At 46.7% G+C, this 14,721-nt stretch overlaps 1 protein-coding gene across 1 annotated transcript in view; it reads right to left on the minus strand.

The window, feature by feature from the left end:
* Positions 1–11,853, minus strand: part of EGFR (epidermal growth factor receptor) — a 202,624-nt gene extending 190,771 nt beyond the window's left edge. Inside the window, exon 1 of the mRNA XM_045864946.3 lies at positions 11,497–11,853. Coding sequence (XP_045720902.1) covers positions 11,497–11,584 — 88 coding nt within the window. The 5' untranslated portion in view covers positions 11,585–11,853. The remainder of the gene's footprint in view (positions 1–11,496) is intronic.
* Between the last annotated feature and the right edge of the window lie 2,868 nt (positions 11,854–14,721).

The following is a 14,721-nucleotide window of genomic DNA, read 5'->3' on the forward strand; positions in this document are numbered from 1 at the left end:
TCCATATTGGAAGGCTCAAAAGAAGTGTGTGCAGGTGAAGCTTCACCAGGTCAAACTGTCCTTGTAAGGAAATTCATCTGCAGACGACTTGGCCCCCTGAGAGGCGCACTGAACCTCCAACACAATGCTGCTTCCTCAGACAGAGACAGACTTGCTGAGCTCATTGTTCTCTCTCCACCTCTAAGAAGACACCTATTGAGTTGACCTGTTTGATGGTCCCTTTCAAAATCACCAGGTATTAATTAGCTATTATCTATTACTTTTAAAACTACTCTTGAACTTAGCCCAGGCCTTTTTGGGCTTAGCAGAACATCTTGTGAACAGGACCTGTGACGATCAGGAGATCAGCACTACCGTTATTACACTATGTGGTACCTAGTGGTTCCCTTTTAATTAAAATTCAACCTTGTAGGGCGCCTGGGTGGCTCAGTCGTTAAGCGTCTGCCTTCCCAGGGTCCTGGGATCGAGCCCCACATTGGGCTCTCTGCTCGGCGGGGAGCCTGCTTCTCCCTCTCCCACTCCCCCTGCTTGTGTTCCCTCTCTCGCTGTGCCTCTCTCTGTCAAATAAATAAATAAAATCTTTAAAAAAAAAAAAAATTCAACCTTGTAAATAGTGTTCAGAAGTCACCCAACCCATAAAATTTCGACTAGACTACAAGCCTGCATTCAGCTACCACCTGCTCGACCTCTTCCCCTATCACCTAGATGAGAGAAAGCAAGCCTAGAAGGGAAATAAAGTCTGACCTCCTCCCAGAACAACATCCGAGGAGGAAAGAAAAACATTCCCCCAAACTGCAAGAGAAGTATATACACTACTGGCAATTTTCCCCACCCTGGCACCCCGTTTTCAGCGGTTTCATTAGCATGGTTCAGGCCCTGAATTCATGCCTACTTATTTTCCTGGCTATCATTTGAACGTTTTGTTTTCGCAACTGGGCAACATTATGAATATGTAGCAGCCATTGCCCAACACTCTCAAAGCCTGGCTTTTCTAGCCAAGACTTTAAGAACAAGGCTCCAGCATGAGGGAAGATGGACTCAGATAACCACCCAGGTCTTCAATCCGTCTGGGACTTTTCCCATTCGATGCCTCTGCTCCAAACCAGGCACATCACTGAGTTTGCATTTAAACCAGAGAGAGAGAGAGAGTCTTTAGAAGTCAAAAGCGAAGTGAAAAACTGAGCAACTAGTCTGACACTTCATGCTGACATTTCACCAAATTGCTCAACTTTGTCTATTCTGCCTTGGCTGGGCGGACATTTGTTGATTGAAGGTGAAGTGGCATAGCTTTTACCCAAATAATTTTTGCAACGCATAGAGGCCAATTCCTAAGCAAGCCACCCTGAAAATCAATACACTAACTGCATGCTGACTGGAAAATTTACTTATTCAACAAAAGATGCATCACCTTTGGCTCTTTTTAAAAAAAAAAAAAAAAGTTTTCCCTGAGTGATATTCTCTAAACCTCTACAACATCAATGACAACTAAAGATCATTTATTCAGTTTACATACGGGACTTTTTCCTACTTTGCTTTATAATTAAGAAATATAAATGTGTGGGGGGGGAATTTCTGCTGGAGTGCTGAAGTTTCCACTATGTCAGAAACAAATAATAAGAAGTTCATTCCTTCCTAATGGAGGAAAATAAACACCATATTCTGAAATTTCTTTTGGAAAAGGTATACCACCATCAATGACAGATCTACTAACTGTCACATCACACATTCTATTCATTCAAACGGGGACACTCCTCTAAACGAGAACTGTGATTTCTGTAATAATTTCTCCTTAAAGTCAACGCTTCCATGTATTATCTCAGGCAGAATGGCTTCTTATAAAGGATCTGATATAGAAAACCAGCAATCCTGGAGTGTCCACAATTCGTTAAATTTGTCTTCTTCATAATAGCTATTTGTACACCTTAACGAGTTTAAGTGTGTGCTTCATTTAAATCACAGAAATGACTCTACAGATCTGTGTGTGTTACCGCATTTTGCCGTAGGCATTGCTGACTGACCCAACTGCTACATCAAGTTGCTTTCTCTCTTCATTTTTACCTCGAGTACTTATAGGTCTGGCAATTTACAGAAGTTCACGACACAACTTCAAAAAGTCATAGTTCTAATTTCTAAAGGAGATGTTTTCCAGGCTCATAAATTTATTGCCCTGTATCATATGAAATGTGCAATTACAATGTATAAGAGACTTAACTCTAAAAAAAAAACCAAACTTTATAACAAGAAAAAAGTGGGAAAGAACAAAACTGGAGCAGAATATACCAAAACTGTGAGGGGCACTGGGTACAAGGAATAGAAGTGTAACAAAAAAATTTGAGAATATTCTATGTTAGTCTTTCCATTCACAAATAGGACTACCAGCGAAGGGAGGCATCAATAGTTAAAAAGCAATGGTGTCTTAAAGGAGGAGGAAGGCGAGTTTTGGAGACATTTGATACTGGTGTAAGGAAACGGTGTCTGTTGTACGGCAGGAAAACCTCCCTGCACCTAATGTTGACTAGCTTGGTGATCATGGGCAAATTGCAGAATCGCTGAAAGCCTGAGTCCCTCACCTTCAACGTGGATAATTATCCCCATCCTGTGGGGTTGTTAGGAAGCTTGGAGAGATGGATGTTAAGGCATTGTGTAAACTGTAAAGTGCTATACAAATGCAAGGTGTTATTATTATTATGACATCAGTGTTTTAACATCTAAATCACAGAGACAGCACACTTATTTACAAGTTTAAATATGTATCTTGTACGCATTTAGATTGGCTTTTAATTTCATAGATGCTTGCAGCTGCTAGGAGCCATCAAACCATCTAGTTTAGTTATTTTATGGAAGCTGAAACTGGGAAGGTAGATCCTAACCGGTTTTCTTTATTATAACTAACAACAGATTGCAGGGGGAGAAAAATGCATTAAGCCATGTCCTAAGAAAAACTCCCTGAGCAATACAACTTTTGAAGGAAGGATACATGTCTATTCATATTTGTATTAAAAAATAATCATAAACACTGAATGCCTCTGACGTTCTAACTTGAAAAAACTACATAATATATTTTTGCAGTCATTTGTCAAAGTTTTTCATTTACAGCCATACATCAAAATTTTCTTTCTTGGTGAAGATTCATTCATAACCGCTTGCAAAAAAGAAAGAGAGGAAGGAAGCGGGAAAGGAAGGAAGGGAGGGAGGGAGGACAGATTAAGGCAATACATTATTCTCACTCATAAATACAGTGCATGCATACAGTCTATTAAACCACCAGGAAATGCCAGCAGAGGTAAAGAAAGCAAGAAGTAGCTATAAGGATAAGGTTTCTGATTCTCTATTAACTTTGCAGCAAATCAAAGCCAAGAAAATGTTCTGAAACTCAGCATAGGGAAAGGCCCCTTAAAATCAGTATCTTAAAAGCCAACAGGTGGCATAATAATTCTTCAACAACCACCTTTCTTTTTTCTGGCATTCATGTGGAATCAAAAGTAGATGAAATTGGCGGGTTCTGGGGTTTTTTTTCTTTTCTTGGAAAAGAGATGATAATTATTTAAATTTCTAATACTGTGTTAAAATATACTTTCAAAAACGGATCTTGAAAGTTAGTACTAGTGGGCGCCTGGGTGGCTCAGTCGTTAAGCATCTGCCTTCGGCTCAGGTCATGATCCCAGGGTCCTGGGATGGAGCCCCACATCGGGCTCCCTGCTCAGCGGGGAGCCTGCTTCTCCCTCTCCCACTCCCCCTGCTTGTGTCCACTCTCTCGCTGTGTCTCTCTCTGTCGAATAAATAAATAAAATCTTTAAAAAAAAAAAGAAAGAAAAAGTACTACAACTTGTGATATATAAGAATGAACTAGGAGATGCTATGTAAACACAGACAAGCCGGCAGTTGTCAGATATTCAGTGTTTGCTGGTAAATAAGCAAACCCAGGTTTTTGACGTTATAAAACAATCTTTCTGAAATCTCATTTATGCTGGTAAGAACTTTTCCAGGCACACATGCCCATCCTTGAGGACTAGCACAGATTCAATAAATGATTTGTTTTTATTCCAGACTCTAAAATAGGGATGAATTTATGAGTGTGGGCAAATAAACTAAAACATGCACAGTTTTTTCCCCTCAAAATGTTAAGTTTGTCATATCGGAGGGATTATATGCAATGCACCAATTTTCTACAAAACCTGGAGTAAAAGAAAGGATCTTTCAAACAGTTATAAGGATATCATTATATCATGTGTAAGGAAACGCAATTGCTAAGGCAATCATGACATTACGCAGCATGCGCAGGCCTGCGTGTACCCAGTGGTAAACCTTCAGGTATCACGTTTCTGGTTTTAAAGGAAAATCCTTCAAAAATGTTCTTAAAACCGCTGCTAAGTAAAGTGGTCTAGAACCACTTCTGTATTTCCTCTTACATAAAGGCATGAGTACCCAAGGGAGAACCAACAGCCATACTTTATCCTTTGTTACAAATCTACCTGTTTCCAAATGCTCTCTGCAAATCAACAGGTTAATCTGTGCAATTTCCAACAGTGAATCAGGACACAGATGTCCTTTCACAAGTGGCAGTGGTTCCCCAGTTAATTTGAGAGACCCTTTCTGACTTCAGTGTGACCTGGCGTGCACTTATTATGTCTAGAATTATGAAGACTTTTGTCTCTCTCTTTGTTTTCTGTAGGAGTTAAATAAAGGATGTCAAGTAATCATTTTTCTTACTCATAACAAGTTGTAAAGGGCCAAATCATGCTCCGGGGAAGAATGCTAGAACTATCAACTATAATCCAGATTCTAGTTCAATTCTTCACATCCGGCCGTAAGTTTTAAAAATGCCATTTTCATTTTTAGACATAAAATGTGTCACCTCCCAGGCACTTTACTTTTGACGTTCTAAGTTTCCTCATGGTCGTTTAGGAAAATGAAGCAGGAAATTCTAAAACCTTAGCAGGTGCTCTAATAAGACATTCACATTTATACGATGACAGGTGACAGTGTCGTCAATAAGAGATGCGGGATGCCCAATGTGTGGCATTATACAAATACGACTCCCAAGGTTCTTATATGCACACTACATTACTTATCAGTTGCTCATAACTGCAACTGATCGGGCTGCTAACCCACAGCACCCTAGTGAAGAAAGCAGCCAGTAATCCAGAACCCAGCCTGGATCCATACGGATGGAGACAGCGAGCATGAGACAGCCTGGGGGAGGGCTCTTTTATGGCCAAAGACAATACGTGCAATTGAAACATCTCATAAAATGACAATTCAAGGCCACGCTGCTCTCTTGGGCTCTGGACCTGTATACTGTACCGGCCCCTCGACTTTTCCATCTGGGCACTTCGCATCCACCCAACCGACTCTTTTCCTCCTGGAGCATTCACAGCCTCTGTGAGTGGCGACAGTGTTTATCCTGCCTTCCAAGCCAGAACCTGTGTGTCACCTGGGATCCTCTATGTCTTGTCCTGGTTACACATTAACTGCCTCCAGGTCAGCCTGAGTCACTTTTCTGCATCCTCTCTGCTCTCCCGCCCGCATATCTCGGGGCCCGCAGAAGTCAGCTCTCTCCCTATTTCCACTGTTGCCTGCGCAGTCCACTCCCCACCTTGCTGCTAGAGTCCTCTTTCTCAAACACCAGACCCCTCGTGCCAGTTCCCAGCTTAGATGTCCCCGGTGCATGTCCCCGGTGCACCTCCCCTCGGACGGGACGACAGCAGCCAAGCCCTTGTGAAGGGTAGCCGCCCCATCTCCCCTTTCTCCTCCCATCACACTGGATAATAACCAGTGCTCCTCAGGCCTTTGCAACTACTGGACCTACTCTTGGGATGCCTTCGTATTGTAGTCTCCAGGGAAATACCCACAGCTTGGGGTGGATACCTGGCCCCCTCTCCAGGTGGAATTAAAAGCAAAGAGTAATACCAGAAGAATTCATCCTGTACAGAATTCTATCACTGCTTCTGCGACACACTGGTTATCTAGAGAGATCTCTTCTCCTGGCTGACTAAAGGGCAAGTACCAACTCTGATTCATTCCTAAGTCTCCAAATGCGGATGAACAGTTCAAACTGCTCACTGCGGTTCACACACAAAGAAAATAAAAGCTTAAGTTGTAATAGGTAGCACTTCGTGTCCTTATACTCTAAGGACAAACAATAGAGGTTAACTTATGTAATTATTTCTACTAAATCAGGGCCAGGTGTGTTGGTCCACCAGCATGAGCTAGAACTTGGAGCGAAGAAGGAAATTCTATCCCCCTGTGTTCACTTTCACATATGACTTTCTGAAGCAAGCTGCTGAAATTTGGTAGGAGTAGAATGTATTTTAAGCATATGCAATTCACAGATGCTTAGTCAACAGGGTCAGGCATTTGATATTATACTTCAGGGCCTTCAGAGATTAAAATGTCAAATCCAGCACTTAGTTTCTAACAGGGCTAAGTAAACAAGCCACCGCTGCTCACTGGCCCTAAAATACCCCTCCTGCTCCCAGCTGGCTGGGGGGAACTTTCTAGACAACTGAATTGAGTGTGTCTATCTAAATGTGTAGGAAGGAGGCTGTACCTAATGACTCTGAAAAAGTGAAAATTTCAGTCAAACCGGTTATTTGACATAAGCTTGGATCCTTGCCTGAATTCAAACTAACCTGCTCATGCCCATGGGCTGGATGGCAGACTATCCTGAGATGTTGTGCAAAGAGCCAACTGTTGGAATTGTCTTCAAGAAGACAACCTTTTTGGGAGGAAAATGAAAAAGAAGGAACGGACAGAAGCTATGACGTCAATGGGAATGGCCCATGGGAACGAGTTTTATATTCTATTCCCTACGTGTTGATGGCTTAAGAATAAAACAGTAATAACTGAGGCCAAAAGTGTTTATGATAATTACAAATGTCCAAAAGTGACAGAAGAAAACAAAGTGAAAGTAGTTCAGTACAGATCTGAAGAGCAGAATCTAGTTTTGAAACTGTACATGGAAACAATGCCTGGGTGAACGAACCATTCTAGAACTTTGAGCTTTTGAATTTTTCTCAAAACATACCCCTGTTATTAAAACCTAACTTTAAATCAGCCCATTTCTACTGGACTTACTAAGTCCAAATTAAAACACACACACAAACACACAACTTTCCCAGCAAGCCACAGGGCAAGGGCCCAATGATTTCCCAGGTGGGCCCTTCAACAAGCTGAGCGTCCCTAACATTCTGATCCCACCCTAATGCTGGGGCCTCGGGCACCAGCGTGGGGCTATCTTCCCTGAACATCTATAATCATCAATTTAATATTAGAGTTGGCTTGCCACTCCTATCAGAAAAGTTTCAGACACTAGCTGCTGGTCCTGAAGCTCAGATCAAAGGGGAGGGAAAAAAAAAAAAAAAGGGGAGTATTTTCTTTTTACACAGGGCGGAATCCTTCATCTTCACTGACACTACCTCTAAAAACATTTCAAAACACATTAGTGCTACCACGTGGACCAAGTCTAATTATGTAGCACGATGGATTTTGGCAATCGGCTTCTTCAAACTTCAGAATAGGTTTTTGAAAAATTACAGACTAGGAAACTAAATACATAAAGCTGGAAATAATGGTCAAAAACCTACTGGAGGCATCAACCAGTTACTGCCAGACAGAGCTACACAGGTGTGAATACATGACAGATACATAGATTTCTGGTCTCCTTTTCAGATTTGGAAAGCAATTTACTAACACACATCCTCCCTGACTTATGATGGGGTTGCGTCCCCACAAGCCCATTGTAAAGTAAAAATATTTTAAGTTGAAAATGCATTTAATACACCTAACCTACCAAACATCGTTGCTTAGCCTAACCTACCTTAAACGTGCTCAGAACACTTACAATCAACCTACAGGTGGATAAACTCTAACACGAAGTCTATTTTACATGAAGTGTTGAATATCTCATGTAATTTATCGAATTCTGTCCTAAAAGTGAAGAACAGGACGGTCGTCAGCGTGTCGGTCGTTGACCCTCGTAATTGTGTGGCTGCCACTCAGTATCACGGGAGAGGGGCCTACCGCGTATCACCAGCCCGGGAAAAAATCCAAATGAAAATTCCAAGTACAGTTTCTACTTAACGTGCACTGCTTTCACACCACCATAAAATAAAAACTTTTAAGACAAACCATCGTAAATCGAAGACCATCTGTACTTAATTAATGGCTTAAAGAGTCACACTGTGGAAGCAACAGTAGAAACTATCAAGATCACTGCTGCCCCTTTTAACTCATAATGTCTGGCACATTCTGTGCACTCAATAAATAGTCCTTGAATTCAGAAATGAGGACTCAGGGGCCTGGAGCTGGTAAGTGACATGTCCGCCTTGACACAGTTGGAATGAGAAGACAGACCTCCTGGTTTCCAGGCCAGGACTGAACTGGGCTTCCTCACATCTGAACTCCTTAGAGAAAAGAGGGTAGTGGTTCTTCACTTGGGATACGGTTCAAAATCCTCTCATGTATTCCTCTTCAACACAGCCCAGACCTACTGAATGGAGAACGTCTTCAGAGAAGCCTCTGAGACAGGCTCCTCGCTTGAGAATTTTTGCAGTCTCCAGAACACCCCCCAGGCTCTCTTCTAGGGCAACACCTTGACCTCTCCATTTTGCAAGAGGGAGGGGCTTGCTTAACAACCCCCAAGCAATCTCCAAGCTCACTGCTGTTCTGGTGACTGAGCTGCCTCCACCTAAGGCAAGCAGAGTGACTACTGAGGAAATGAGCAAGAGTCTAGACCACCAAACAGACATTTCACCCAGAGACCAATCCTAAGGAACCCGTTCCCTGGTCCTCTTCCTCCCCGCTCCCAGCATCGGACGTTGGATGATCACACACACCTGAGCTGGCTGTCCTGAAACCAGAACTCGCACAGGGCGGTGGAGTTAGGTGGTTGAGGCAGGACTCTAGGGTGAGAAGGCCTGAGTTTGAATCCTGGCTCTGCTTCTCACGAAATGTGGAAGTCCCTTTACTTCTCTGTACCTCAGCTTCTCATTTTATAAATAGAGTACCCACTACATATGCTTAATGTAAGGATTAAAAGGACACTTAAAACAGTATTTGACAGTACTAAGTGCAATAAGAACAGAAGATACCGTATCTTAGAACCAAAAAAGTCTCTCTCAAATGAACCAATTTTCTTGAACAGACTGAATTTGATACGGGTCTTTAACACCTTTTGGAAAAATATCTCATTTTATATTTTTAATAATTTACCCTTTGAAATTGTTTGCTTAATGTTACTTTAACAGAATGACATTTGTTCGCCTACTCTCACCATTTTATTCAGGAGCATTCTGTTTAAGCGAATACAGGACAGTCAAATTAAGTGGTGGTTATATTTTTCTCAGAAACAAATCTCCAAGCGCTAATAGCAGTGTTCAAAGGGGTAATAGCAAAGAGCTGTGAACACTTCTGGAGTAAAAAAAAAAAAAAAGTGATGCTTTGGAGGTGCTCCAAGAGTCCCTTTAAAATAAGGCGGGGGGTCCCCTGAAGCAGAGAGGGAGAGATACCACCTGCCTGAGAGGACTCTATCTTGGGAGCAGGACCACAGCAGGACTCCCAGCAGAGACGAAGGTGAGCCCTTCAGACCCCTTAGAGGACGCAAAGCTTTCCACCAGCTCTGCCAGTGATAAGACCAATCGCTTATTACTGAAATCACCCCCCACCTCCTCTTTCCTATATTTTGCAAGATTGTTAACACTCCAGATGTTCCAAAAGATTGTAGGTTCCATACACAGGCAGGTAATCTTTCCAGAGACTTTGCCAGTCTCTTCCCCACCGAAGTGACTCCCAAACCTGGCTGCCCAACAGAATCACCAGAGGACCTTTTAAAAATCCTGATGCCATCTAAAACTAATGATGTAATGTATGGGGATTAACATAAGAATAAAAAAAAAAAATCCTGATGCCCAGGTCTCATCCCAGACCAATGAAATCAGAATGTCTGGGGGTGGGAGCCAGACATCAGTTTTCGTTTTGTTTTGTTTTGTTTTGTTAAAATCCTACGTGATTCTAACGTGCAACAAAGTTTGGGAACCACTGGTTTATGCGTTAATGCTCCCCAAGCAAACTCACTCAGCACCAAACCCCGACTCCCTATGCCAATGACATCAACAGCAAGTACCGACCTGACTCCTGGAACCCGGGTTGCTTGATTTTGAAATTGTGTAATTAAACCTTCTGAGGCATGTTTCTCATGTCAAGTGGGTTTATGGCCAGCAGTCACGAAGCCAGACTCGCTCATGTTCAGTCTGGACATTTGGCACCCATGAACCATGGACATCGGTCCTTTTTTAAAAAATTAATATTTTGGTTGGCCCAACGTCAAACTCCCCCCAAAGCTAAAAGGAACATCCCAAAGAGAAAATCTCGGGATTCTGAGAAGGAAAGTTTGCTGTGAGCCTTATTTTCAAAAAACCGTGGGGACCTGATGGGGTCCGCCCCTATGAAGTTCGGCAGCAGGACCCAGCTGTCCCGCCGCCGCTGGTCCCACCGCTCCGTCCAGCTTCACCTTAAAGCCTGGATACGCAACCAAAGGGCTGCAGGTGGGGGCAAATCTCGGAAGTTCCCGGGAAGCGACGACTCAGCGAAACCCCACCAGCCCGAGGGGCGTGGACCTGGGTGGGAGCTCTGGGCTGGCCAGGAGCCTGGGTCCCCCCGACCTGCAGGAGGACAGAGAACCGGGCAAGCGTCGGGGGGTCTGCGCCCAAGGGGCGGGTCCGGCCCCACCCCCTTTTTTGTTTAAGACGAAACTACGCCTTGCCTTCCCCGCAGTCTCAGGTAGAGGCAGACGCGAGACCCTCGGGGCTCTCAGCTCAGGGTTACAGCACCACAGCCGGGAAAGGGGCTTGCAGGGTCCTGCGACCCACCCGGGCCTGGCCCCGGGCTGGCAAGGCCGGGTCCAGCCGAGGGGCTCAAGTACGAGACCCGGGTGTAGGGAGGACGTGCGCTGGGTCCGCCTGGGACGCCGCCTGTCCCGGGAGGCCCGAGGAGTGAGATGGATTCCCGGGGGGCGCGGGGGGAGGGGGGGCGCTGTCGTTCCCCAGCTTCCCAAAGCCCCTCGGGCGCGCGCCCCGGGCCCGGCCTGGCCCTTCGGGAGGTCAAGCGCGGGCGCACGTGCGGGAACGCTAGCCCGCCCCGCGCCAAGTGTCTGCCTTCGTCCGCGGGCCCCGCACAGGAGGCCAGGAGAGTGAGGACGCAGAGTTGCGAGCGCTCTGGGGCGCCGCGCTCCGCCCGCGGTTCCCACACCCCGCCCGCAGCCCCGCTGCCCTGCGCTGGGAGCCCCCCGTCCTGCGCCGCCTTGGACTCGCTCGGCCAGAAACGAAACGTCCCGTTCCTCCCACAGCCCCGGCCAGGAGCGCAGCTGATCCTCAAGGAAACAGGAAAGGAGGGGCGGGAGGCGCGCGACGCCGAGCCGGTGCGGCGAGCGCGAGCTGGGCCGGCTGCCGGTCGGGGCGCGTCGGGAGGCGGCGTGCGGCCGGCGGGGCTCGCCCTTACCTTTCTTTTCCTCCAGCGCCGGACTCGCCTGCAAGTGCGCAGCCAGCAGTGCCAGGAGCGCGGCTCCCACCGTCCCGGAGGGTCGCATCGCTGCCCCCAGGCGCTGGCTCCGGGTCTCCGCAATTAGTCAGGACCGAGGCGGGCGGCCGTGCGCGGCGGGACGGGACTCGGGCGGACGCGGAGGCAGCCCGTCGTCCGGGCTGGGAGGCGGCGGCCGCCGGGCTCGCTCGGGACTGGCTCGGGACTCGCTCGGGACTCGCTCCGGACTCGCTCCGGACTCGGGCCGCCCTGACCGCGGGCGTGCACACCGTGCCGGGGGCGGAGGCTGCTGCCGGCGCGCTGCGGGGGCTGCCCAGACGTCTAGCTCGCGGGGGCGGGGGCCGGGAAGGCTGGGCTGCAAGGAGGAGGGACCAGGCGGAGGAGGAGGGATCGGGAGGAGCCGAGGAGGAGCGCCGTGCTTGGAGAAGGGAGGAGGAATCCGCAGCGGAGACGGCCGGCGGCCACCGACTGGGGAGGTGACGGACGGCGGCGGCCCCTGTGGCCCGAGCGCACCCGGGAGGCCCGGCGTGCAGGGAGGAGGCGGCGTCCGGGAGCCAGCGGGCGCCCTGAGGAGTTCGTTTCCGAGTGGGACGTTCCCCGCGCTCTCCCTCAAGTCCCAGTCCTCGCGGACTGGCCCAGTTACCCAGGACCCAACCTCCGTTGAGCCAGATTCGTACCAGGGTTCCCCATTTTCGCCCTTCGTCCCTCCAACTTGCGGAGCAAAGTTGTACCAGCTCCAGGCAAACCGGCCGCGCCTGAGGCCCGAGGCCAGATAATGGCAGGGCTGGGAAACCACTCCTTTATTCTGGCTCCCGACTCCTCCACTGCACCCCAGGATCCTAATGGGGGTCAGAGGCTGGCCTGGCAGCCGAGTCGTTCCTCGCCGCGCCCGCCGGGCAGGAGTGCCAGGCATCTGAGTTGGAGCTCTCAAGTCCGAGGGTCCTTCACATCCCGTCAAGCACCCTACAAATTGGCCGAAATAAGGGAACCCAACTCTGGCTCAGAGGCAGGCCTTGGAAAATACTAGTTGAATGAATGCATGAGTACCGAGAGAGTCCACAGCATTTCATATGCCAGGAACCAGCCAGGAGTAGCTAAAAAGCAAACACCGTGTTGTCAATTCGCAAAAGACAAGCGCTTCGAATAAAGGCCTAACACAAACACCCGTGGAGACACTTAAGAAGCGAGGTGCCCCATTGCCCTGAGACAGCCAGGTAACTCAAGCAGGACAAAGGCCGGGGAAATTCACTAAGGGTTCGGCCAGAAGAAATTGGACTTTCTCCCGCTGCAGAGACTTGAGCTACATTGCGTTTGCAGAGTAGGGCCTATTCTCACTGTTCCTTCCCAGACCGGACAGATAGACTCTGGCCCCATTCTACAACCAAACTCCCTCCTCTCCTCACAAGATTCGTTCTTGACATTCAGGCCCAGTTCAACACTGGTCGCCCTACTGTTCGAGTAGGAATCACCACCAACCTAAAGTAAATGGAGTTAGAGCCCAGAACTTTCCTGCTGCTGGAGGGCGGGTCCAGAGCACAGGGTTTCTCACCATCCATAGGACCTGTATTTTTTCATGTGAATGTAGAGTCATTCTTGTTTGTTCCTTTGTTTTAACAAATAAGAACAACCGCTGAGCCTTCTGAACTCATTTAGCCCCTTTGTGAAGAAGGCTATGACGATTCTGCAAGCCATGTTTTGGTTTCCTCCACTTGCTCCAAACAAGGACTTAAAGCAGTTTGCAAAGAAACACAACCACGCAAGCGACACAAGCTGGAGAAGAGCAAACCAGAAACATCACAGAGGAACACAGAATGAATCTGGAAGTGAGTCTTAGAGAAGATCTGCACACAACAAAGTCCTGTGCATTTACCTACCTAACAAGACCACAGATTTGGCTCTAACACTTCTGTCAAGGAAACATGATGGTGGCATAAATCATAGTGTCCACATGTTAAAACACCAGTCAATTAAAGCTACACCTAATTTTTTAAGACTGCATAGCAATTTCTTCCATGAGCCCCTCCAAAGAAGACAATATGTAGACTTTAGAGTTCTCACTGGCCACTTCTTTGTAATAGTACTAACCTTCGTAGTGATATCTTGTTCTACCAGCCTTTGATCTGATCTGATCTGATGGCATCTCAGGAAGCAAAGCTTTAGGAAAACAATTACTCAAGGAGGCAGTGGGACACTTCGGAAACACCATTTGATACTGGGTTGATCCTGAGGAATGGATAGGAATGGATGAACTTAACATCCTACTGGGGTACCTATCTCAAGTTTGAGTTTCTCCTCTGAGTTTGTGATATAAGGGGTGACATTCCAGATGATTTTGTACTCTTTGGCAGGTTTGTGGGGTGTACTGAGAATGTGTTACTTGTGAAGGGAAAAACTGTATGGCCAACCTTGCAAGAACGGCATCCTCTTAAGAGAACAGAGCTGTGGCCAGACTGGGCCTTGCATAAAGGATGCTCAGGCACCCCAGTCTCTGCAGAGAGTGCTCCCAGGCCATGTACCAGGCCACATGCCAGGAAAAGGCCACCACCATCATCACCACCATAGGAATAGCAGGGACAGCCCCAACTCCATGCTAAGTACTGCTCAGAAATTAGCTCATCTGACTACCCGTTAGCTAGGTTATACTTCATTTGCTTTTCGTATCAAGATGACGTTCCATGACACTGGCTTGGAAAGGTTAAATAAATAACTTCCCCAATGTACCAAAGAATGATTTGCTAGCCATGAAGCCAGCCTTGAACCCAAATCAAGGCCATGTTCTCCATCACTCTAATACTACAACTTTTCAAGTAGAGACATCAGGACCCAAAATTCTATTTCAGAATATGTCTCGGAATGTTTTTAGAGAAGTTACAACCAAAATTTCTGCTTGGTCAAAAGATTTCTGGGTAAAGCACCAGGCACACCATATGAGCAGGTAGGTATTGAGACTCTACTATTTCCCATATTAAATCTCATATGGTCCATCAATTTTCATAACACAGGTTATTCATTCTCTTTGCCAGCTACAAATCAGAAACTGTTTTGCTCCTCTGATGAGCAGTTTTCCTCTTTTTGAGCTTTCTGAGTATTTTAAATAAGAGTTTAATCTTTTCTAGAAGAACATGGTGGTGAGTCCTCTGCAACCACACACACTGTGGAACGGGAGGAGAAACGGGTTATTTGACA

This window comes from Mirounga angustirostris, unplaced genomic scaffold (assembly GCF_029215605.1).
Source record: "Mirounga angustirostris isolate CCGP_5_RB_7025 unplaced genomic scaffold, mMirAng1.0.hap1 SCAF_12, whole genome shotgun sequence".
NCBI lineage: Eukaryota > Metazoa > Chordata > Mammalia > Carnivora > Phocidae > Mirounga > Mirounga angustirostris.